General features: G+C 58.6%; 4 protein-coding genes across 4 annotated transcripts in view; 2 read left to right on the forward strand and 2 right to left on the reverse strand.

Annotated features, from left to right (window-relative positions):
- Nucleotides 1-1,886: 1,886 nt before the first annotated feature.
- F751_6341 (Zinc finger CCCH domain-containing protein 3) lies at nucleotides 1,887-2,711 on the forward strand (the record flags this gene model as incomplete). Its single annotated transcript, XM_011403316.1, has 2 exons — nucleotides 1,887-2,141; nucleotides 2,454-2,711. 2 exons carry the CDS (start codon nucleotides 1,887-1,889, stop codon nucleotides 2,709-2,711), a joined length of 513 nt encoding a protein of 170 aa, XP_011401618.1.
- A 4,072-nt stretch (nucleotides 2,712-6,783) lies between these two features.
- On the reverse strand, nucleotides 6,784-7,017 carry F751_6342 (hypothetical protein; the record flags this gene model as incomplete). Its single annotated transcript, XM_011403317.1, has 1 exon — nucleotides 6,784-7,017. One exon carries the CDS (start codon nucleotides 7,015-7,017, stop codon nucleotides 6,784-6,786), a length of 234 nt encoding a protein of 77 aa, XP_011401619.1.
- Nucleotides 7,018-7,277: 260 nt separating this feature from the next.
- F751_6343 (hypothetical protein) lies at nucleotides 7,278-7,820 on the forward strand (the record flags this gene model as incomplete). Its single annotated transcript, XM_011403318.1, has 1 exon — nucleotides 7,278-7,820. The coding sequence occupies one exon, from the start codon at nucleotides 7,278-7,280 to the stop codon at nucleotides 7,818-7,820; it is 543 nt and encodes a 180-aa protein (XP_011401620.1).
- Nucleotides 7,821-8,411: 591 nt separating this feature from the next.
- The window catches only part of F751_6344 (putative NAD kinase 1), a gene marked incomplete at both ends in the record, with an annotated part of 3,953 nt that continues 3,258 nt past the window's right edge, over nucleotides 8,412-9,106 (reverse strand). The window contains one exon of the mRNA XM_011403319.1: nucleotides 8,412-8,955. Within this exon, the coding sequence (XP_011401621.1) occupies nucleotides 8,412-8,955 (544 nt within the window). The remainder of the gene's footprint in view (nucleotides 8,956-9,106) is intronic.

Consider the following 9,106-nt stretch of genomic DNA (forward strand, 5'->3'; position numbering starts at 1 on the left):
CTGATGCAGGGGTGGGCCTGGGGCTGCCACGTGCGTGCATGGCTGGCACCTCACTGCAGGGGAAACGCGGGACCTGTGCTGCGCCGCGGCAGGCCAGTCGCAGACATCGGGGAGGTAAGATCCGCATGCAACCACTGCTCCCTATCATCCCGAGGCACAAAGATGCAGTACAGAGGCTCAATCTTACCAGGAGTTGGGACTCGTAGTTGACGTAAAATGCGCTGGCCTTCACCAGCTCCTCCTCCAGAGCGGCACGGAACGCCTGTCCCGTCTCTGAACGAGAGGTGACGGGGAGGTGGAATCTTGGCACCATCCTTTAGACTGTGAAGCGCAGACACCATTCCAAGCGCAGAACCTTACATTCCGCGGGGTCTGTCAGTGTGCAAAATGCACTCCCCCTGTCTCCTCCATCCCGGACAAAAGCTACAGCGACCTTGAGATGGAAACACCACCCAATTCTCAGCAGAGCCACAGCTCTGCAACTCACTGGGTCCAAAGACAGCGACGTCCTGGTTGATGGCATGCTTGAGGCCCTTGTAGTCAATGTATGCCTCCGGCCAGCGCCGTGCTGCCTCCTCATTAAGCCTCTTTCCGAACTGTGCGTGCGATGGGAGTGCGCCGAGGGTGGGAAGGGAGCCCAATCAGGGCCCAGCACGAGGGGAGGCCAAAGTTCCGCTCAAGCAGCCGGTTCCCCTTGTCCCACCTTCATCTCTTGCACGCCCAGAGTAGCCTATGTCACGACACAAATATCTGTGGGACTAGTTTGATGGCCCCAGCATGCTGGGCTGGACCTAGACGCACAGTCAACAGCACAGAGTGGGGACCCGAAGTTGAACGTGGGCTCGCGGAGGTGAGGGAAGTCTGAACGCGACTCTCTCCCCGCCGGCAGGCACCAAAAGGAGAAAGGAAGCGAAAGCCAAACACATTGACCCACCCTGGGAGGTGGGGCCAAGGTTTGAGGGCCAGAAAGATGCCGTAGGGTGTCGCAATGTCCGGCAGGATATGCGAACGTCCATGGCCAGATTCCGTAGCGGTACCGTGTGGTACCTTGGGTGGGCCTTTTGCGCTCTGGATTTCAGGGCAACGATCCATCGCGACGGAATATGTATATTGACGCGGTGGCCCTCCCAGAAAACTTGGTCGTGAGCGGAATACCTGTGTACGAAGGTCAATGTGATGTGAGCATGGGCAAGACCTCCACCAGGAAGCCGTATCAGTTGTGTCGCCTTCCCGACACGAGTTCCGGGCCCGGTGGACCCACGGCATCCTTCCGACGCACGTCGCGCACCCTAGTGCGTGTCGCTGAGCCTATTGCATCCCTCGCAGGAATAAGTGCTGACCCTGCAGCAAGCTCTCGGCTAGACGCCAGTGGTCGAAATCAGACACCTGTTGGTCCCTCGTCCTCCAGGGCTGTTCCAGCACCTGGTCCTCCTATAAACCCCGCGACGAACATTTCCAACCCCATTCTGAAGCGCGTGGGAAAGTTCAAGCTCGCCTCTGCCCCAGTCCTGGATGCAAGACCTGTGCAGGCCGTTGCCCATGTCAGGAGGCCTGATGCTACACCCCCCAAGGGCCAGGCCTCGCCTCCCCCTGGCGGGGCGAGGAACCAGCTGACATGGCGGCGCACCGTGCCCAAGACTCCCGAGGCACCCCGGGCTCTGGCACTGAGAGCCAGGTTGCAAAAGCTCAAGTGGCGGAGGGAGGAAGGGGCCACGCCCCCTCAGCGCTGCCACAGCCTCAAGTGGCGACGCACCTCTGGCGCTCCCAGCCCTGCCCTCCCGGTAGCAGGGGCGCCCGCCGAGTCGGGGCCCGCCACCCCTCTGCCCAGCACCCAGCCGACAAGTGAGCCCCTGGCTGCACGCCGGCGCGCCTTCCTCGCGCTGCGCATGACGCCGCGGCGCCTGCCCACAACCCGCTCGGCGAGGCGGGCGGTGCAGCAGCGCACGCCCGTGTACTGCCCCGAGTACTGCAGGACGGGGTCCTGTCCGCGGCGGGGCAGGGGGTGCAGCCTGCGGCACGACCCCACCAAGCGCGCCGTCTGCGCCCGGTGGCTGGCGGGCAGCTGCCCGCTGGGTCCCACCTGTCCCCTCCAGCACCAGCGGGTGGCCGAGCTCATGCCCCTCTGCATCCATTTCATCAAGGTGCCGTGGGGTCTCCATGCCTGGGATTCCCTGGGAATGCACGACATGTGGCATGCACCGCGGGAGGGAGCGCCCTGTTTTAGTCGTACAATGAGGGGTGGTATGTGTGTCCCCTCATGCCTCTCACTGGATGGAGGGTTGCTTTGCCCCGGTGTGGCTGCCCATGTACAAAGCGGGGCAGCCTCGGGTGGATCAGTGCACCCCAACATCGCACTTTGATCTTGCCAGGCCCCTCCTCAGTGCTCCTCCCCTCAGCCCTTGCAGCTCATCTTTCCCCTTCGGGACCACCAACCCCTCCCAACACCCTCACAGGGTTCCTGCGCGAATGGAAACTGCCCGTACCTGCACGTCAAACTCGTGGCCACCGCTCCGGTGTGCGCACGCTTTCTCAAAGGGTACTGCCCAGCCGGGGCGCGGTGCCCGCACCGTCATCTCACGCTGCGCATGCTGCGCGAAGAGCGCAGGCTGACGGCGCCCCTCCAATTGAAGGCATCATTTGGGCGGGATGGGAGAGGGGTGTGGGCTTTTTTGAAGGGGGGGTGGAGGATCCTCAGGACCTGTGTGGGATGAGTCTAGCTGAGCACTGTTCCCCCCTTGGTTGGGACACATGCAGATTTAGACTTGTTCTTGCGCCTGGCTGGAGTGGCCTCACTCGCGCTGTGCATCACAGATTGTTGCACCACGCCCCTCTGCAGAAGCGGCAGCGTGATGAGCGGGCCAAGAGGGGCCTGCGTGACGCAGACTTCCTCCAGCTTATGGGTGCGGATGGGTGCAGTGCGGGTTCTGCAGGTCCGCCTCAGGACCAGAGTCAAGAGCTTGCCCTTGAAGATGTTGCTGGACCAGCCGATGACGCTGACTACATTGCTCTTTAACTGTTTCTCTATGTTGTTCGTCTCCATTCTGTTTCCAAGTACCATCATTACAATTTCCAATTCAGTTTGCAATCATACATATTTGAATCTGTATTACAGAGTAGCAAGGAAAAATGCCGAAACAGTGTTGGATGGTCAAAAATTGCTGAGTGGCAGCACCTGCATTGTGGAGTGGAGGGGAAGGGGGTTGATGAGGAATGATGTACCGCTGCACATTGAAAGGATGGAGTCCAAAGTTTTGATGGTAGCAAGACAAGAGAGGGGACTGGTGTTGCCGTCAGACATCCAAGGAAGGATAAAGCCGCAGCAGCTCTCAAGCCTGGCGAGGCGAAAGCTCTAGATCGGGCACTGCGAATGTTTTGAGAAACGCCCTAGGAAATTGTCATCCTCGGCGAACACCAGTTTGAGAAAACAGATCAGGAGAAGTAGGTCAAGTGGGGGAATAGCACAAGAATAAGTCCACAAAGCTGTAACAAGCGCGCCTCAGACTGCAGCCTGTGCTGCGCCATCCGCACAAGCCGGGTGCGGCCAGGGAGAGGCGGGTTCTCCCTGAACGAGCAGGGTGCCCCTCCACAGGTCGCGGCAACGCGCATGCTGGCTATTTTCCATCCTCGGCAGGGAACGGCGGTTGCGTGAAGCCATGGCAGTCAACGAAAGAAAGGGTGAAAGGGTGGTCTGGAAGTTGCATTCAATCCCAGGAAACAACGAAACAACAGGACCGACACACACCTTAGGTATGCCTCTCAGGCCCTAGTGCAAAATTGTACATTACGCAGGCTCGTTTGTGTGAGAGACCAGGCCTCCAGTGCGGCAGTTAGAGCTCTTTGCATTTCCAGAGCTGCTGTCTGCGCGGGGATTGGGAACAGAAGGGGTCAGACAAACTGGAATGCACAAGACAACAAATGGTATGGGGTCCTTGGTGCAGAGCTCAGGCGTATGCCAATTCATCCCAAAGGTCAGAAATTGGAGGCAGGAAACCTCATAGAGCTACATCATCAATGCTCTGGGCACTAAGAACAAGGAGGAGTAATCAAGACACTGGAAAGCCTCAGAATGGGCTGCATCCCTCATCAACAAGATCAGAGGATGGAAGCAGGAAAGCTCCTACAGCCAGATGTCATCATAGGTAGAAGTAAAATGGGGGGAAAACAATACGTAAACAGGAGTCTCAGACACAGCTGCGCGATTCATCCATCCCCGAAGGAATCAGAGAGAGGAAGCAGGAAAGCTCCAGCAGCAGAAAGCGTCATCAAGGACAGAGGAGGCAAATGTGCATGCAAGTATTAAGCAGCGTGATTCAGATGGATGTGTGTCCCTCACAGGAGGGCAGGCGGAAGCAGGAAAGCTCCATGATATCCATGGTGTCATCAGCATCACACTGTTGTGTTGTCTCAAGCACGAAATCAAGGAAACAGACAGATCGAGACTCAGAAGTTGCTGCACAAATCCACACAGATGATTAAGGTAGCGGGAGCAAGAAACATCCCATTGTGATATGCTTTCGTCACAGTCTCACGAGTCGAGATCATTCAAAGGGGAGGAGGCCAATGGAGCTCAGACAGAAGTGCCATCAGACTTCAAACACACGAACGTGCAGAAGAGGTAGAGGGCAGGAAAGCCCCTGGGCACATTTCATCATTGCCAAGTGTGCGAAGCCACTAGGAAAGCCAAGAGTGATGTCTCAGAGATTGCCGCAAACATGCTGCATCAAGTACGCAGCCGATGGGTGGCAGGAAAGCCCCCAGGCGAGGATCTTCACTGACAGCTGATACTTTTGAAAAGGCAAGACGCAGGAGATAGGACAAAGGAGGGATGTGGAACCATCCAGCATTGCTCAGTGGAAGAAGAAGTCGTTTTTCATTTGAGTGTGTAATCAAGGAGTGGGTTATCAGCCCGTTCAGAAACAGCCTCAAGGATGTCGTCCTCGCAATGCAAGCTGTGTATTGAGATGGTTCCACGAAGAAAGCGGAGTACAAGAGTCGTATTGGAGGAAAGGAATGCTTGCACTTCATCCCAGACCAAGATACACCCAGGGATGGACCTCGCAGACCCATTCACCTGATGATGGCCGACACCATTCTGTCTTGACTTCAAAGGGAAAAGGCGATGACGCCATTACTGAGCATCGAAAGGGTGTCCACGACCTCCAAAGTGTTCCTGAGGGTTATGGATACATGGGATTGATGAGAAGTGACCTTCCCATCAATTCACACAAGGGGTGCAAGCACTGAGGGTGCGGATGTACGAGCATAGAAGCAACCCCCCCTGCACTGAAGGAGCAAGATGGGGCACAGCCTCTTGCCCACTTGCTCTTGCTATGTGATTTATGTTGAGCCAGGGGCATGGGCAGCCCAAGGCTCGACCGTCATCATAGCGGGCATGGGATGGGATCGCATGAGGGCGTGGATCCACCAGCACAACAAGCTACTCACCAACAGACGCAGGCTGGGGTGCAGGCCCAAGCTCCAGGGCTGGCAGTACCACCAAGCCCATCCTCCAACAGCCCGTCCTCACGGAAATGGCCGCAGGCCTCTCTCGAGAAATTGCTGTGCAGGCTGTGAGGAAAGCAGCAGGAAAAGGTGTGAGTGCAACCGTCAATGTGCTGGCAGGTCGTGGCCTGGAAGTAAAATGCATGTGTGGGAATGCTGCGGAAGGGAATTATCCGAAAACGACGTCCCGCGAGGGCACAAGGAGCCTGCCGGCGGGATAGCGTGTCTCCGGGTCGACAGCTGTTGATGCCTTGATCATAACACCTCACAGCCTCATCAGTCTGGCTTCTGGGAACGGACCCACTCGCATGGAAGGCGAGTGGCTCAACTTAGTAGAAGCAGCCCAGGGCAGTGGAAAATGGCAACAGAGGCAAAACAGATCAAGAGGTGTGAGGGAAAAGCAGGTGTCTTTGGAGGGCAACAACTGAGATCTCAGTGAAACAGGGCATTACGCCGTGGAGCTCAAAGTGTGTGCTCAGAAATCGAGAACTTTATCGTCAATGCCGGTATCTAGCCGGATCAGAAACTCTAGTCCAATTCTCAATTCATCCATGCAACACACAGGGTGCCACGAGGGCAGCAGGCAAGAAGGGGTTGGGACACCAAAAGGGACGGAGGACAGACCAACACGTACCCTGAGATGGAGGCATCAATGGCGCTTGGTTTGCCTGAGGGACAGCATCTGCTGGTCCACACAAACGTCTAGAATGTCATCTGCGCAGGAGGAGTGGACGGGGGGTCAGCGGATGTGAGAAGGGCATTTGGAACTCAAGAGAAAGCGCGGCAGAACAAGGGAGGGAGCGTGAAGAGTGGATCAGGGAGTCAGATCTCTGCATGAGACAAGCTCAATCAGAAACACGGACCATGTGTATAAAATTGTGTCGTCACATCCACTCGGGGCCAGATGCTCAGAGGCGGGAGGCCGGGCAGCCATCGGCCGGCATGCCAAAAGAAAAGAAAAGGGTCGCTCAGAATATAAACGTGTTGAGAACCTATATCCTCTTCATATGGGATCGGAATGAGCTGGGAAGGCATTCATCATCACGACCGGGCAGGCATGCATATGGGAAACAGACAAAGGAGTGGCGTCGGGGTCAGAAGCCAACTGGCTGAGTCGATCGTCATCGCTGTTACCCTGGCTGCGGGTACTAGGACTGGGGCGACATTCAAGCTCATCACACCCCAAAGATGAAACAGTGCCGTCCAGCCGGGCCCGCCCACACACCTGGTGCTGCACTCCGCAGCCAGTGAATGAGGCCTACATGGTAACAAGTGAGCAGACTACCTGCACACACAGGCAGGTAGTACTGCCGAGTGGGATTGCAATATTGGAGCACGTACGAACAGAAGTGTGAAACGGCTGCTGCTTGCCGCCACTAAGTAGGCTCTCTCGAACATACCAGGGAGGGAGGCGGGGGCCGGAGCCCAGGGACAAATGCAGGCAGGCGCTGCTGAGTTTGACCAGCAGGCGAATGATGATATCCTGACTGGGATTACTTTCGCGCGCACAACCATTGATGTGGCAGGTCGACATCTCCGATGTTGAGTTTCACATGAAGTGACACGAGTCCGAGCCTGCGTGGGCGGATAGCTGCGATGTTCGTGCTTGCAGAGAATTTGCACGGTCAGACCAGCACCATCATGCAGAGTACGCGGCCTGCATCCTGAAGTTCTGCAAGCTCCATCCTATACATGATGACACAGCCCCTTCTGTGCACGCAGATACCTAGCATTCCTCTCCTACTCACCCCCAGGCTGCTACCAATGACGGCGCCATGGATGCCGGTCTGACCCCAGCCCAGGCAGCCGATGCCCTGGGCCTCCCGATGCCAGGCAGCGGCCCCTACACGCCCAACCTCATCCGGCGCCACTACCTCCGGCGGGCTGTGCGGGTGCACCCCGACAAGTGCAGGGATCCGGGGGCCGTCCAGGAGTTCCAGCGGCTTAAGGCAGCCCATGACCTGCTGCTATCCCGAGCCGTCGGCGATGCGCATTCTGCCGCCGAGGCCGCCGCCAGCGCGGACCTGCTTTCCACCTTCCTGCGTGCCATGACCGGGAAGCTGCGTGACGCCTCGCTGGAGGCCGAGCTTGCCTCCCTCGGGGTGTACCGCCCTCCCGAAGCCTTTGGCGTTGACCTGGCCATCAGATTCCAGGGCGCCGATGGTGGGCGAGGTCCAGAGGAGAGCGCGGATGCCAAGGCGGCGCTGCGTGATGTCTTTGCCCAGCAAGGCGTCCCCTGGGAAGAGGAGGAGGGGGGGGCGAAGGCTGGCACGGGCGGTGATGGGCGCGAGGCAAGCAACGAGGATGCAGCGTGGTGAGAGAGGGCCCTGTGTTCTGTCCTCCACGCATTCCCTTTGGGTGCCTGTCCCTCCTGTGCAGCCCTGGCGTTACCTTGCAATTCCACATTCTTTATCTATCGTCAGCCTACTGTTGGTGCTGGATGTTTATTCAGACATGACTGCATGCCATGCCTGCTGTCACTCTCGGAATTGCAGTGAAGCTGTGCTCTGTATCTCACCACAGTGTCAGATTGCCCTCGACTGTGTACACTTGCACTGCCCAGCATCGGATGAGCAGGCTAGAGCTGCGTGGGATAGATGGACTCATCAGGACCTGATCAAGGCAGTCATCACAGTTTGTTCTATCCGTTTACAGGGCCCCTGGGGTCTGCGAAACATGCATGATTGGGAATGCAGGGGGGAGTGTGCATGGGTGGGCATGCGAGAGTGAAGGGGGAGACTGTGGTCCTTCACAAGGGAGCAGCAGCGTAAGATGGATGGGCACGAGGTCATCACTGGGTCGCATAGGGGGCCGAAGGTCTCCGCAGGGGCTGTGGATTGGAGCGGGAGGCAGGGTGCCGTCCCCACCCCCCCTCCCACCCCGCGCTCCCTCTCCACCCATGCTTAACCTCACGCCTTTGCCGCCTTCTCCCCCGCGCCCTGCACGACGCGCGCGTTCCAGTTGAGCCCGTCCCGCACACTCCTGAACCAGTCGTTGCTGGCGTCCAGGTTGCACACCGTGGGCACAGGGAACTGCGAGGCGCGCACCGCCACGCCGTCCCCCGGGGCCAGGAGCACGCGGTGCTTGCCGTCGAAGGAGGCGTATACCCCGGCGCGGGCCTCGCGCGGGACCACGATGGTCAGGGCCACGTGCTCGGGGAAGACTAGGGGGCGGGAGGAGAGGGTGTGGGGGCAGATGGGGGTGAACAGCAGGCAGGGCACCCCCGGGTGCACCATGGACCCCCCCGCCGCCAGATTGTAGGCGGTGGAGCCGGTGGGCGTGGCCACGATCAAGCCGTCGCCCTGGACCACGGTCACAAAGGCGCCGTCCGCGTAAACGTGGAGGTTGGTCAGGCTGGGCGCGGTGCCGCGGTCGATGACCAGCTCGTTCAGCACCATGGAGGGGGGGGGAGGGGCACGCCGCCTCGCCCGCTGCCTCGCGCAACACCGTGCCCTGCGATGCGGTGTTTTTGTTGGTCTTTTTGGGGGCGGGGACGGGTCACAGAGCTTGATGTGAATGTGTGGGGTTGGAGCATCGGCAGCGCATCTGCCTTGTGCCTACTGGGACTGAGTCCGGCCCATGCTTTCCTGGCTCGGGTTCTGAA

Source organism: Auxenochlorella protothecoides (assembly GCF_000733215.1).
Source record: "Auxenochlorella protothecoides strain 0710 unplaced genomic scaffold scaffold87, whole genome shotgun sequence".
NCBI classification, from domain to species: domain Eukaryota; kingdom Viridiplantae; phylum Chlorophyta; class Trebouxiophyceae; order Chlorellales; family Chlorellaceae; genus Auxenochlorella; species Auxenochlorella protothecoides.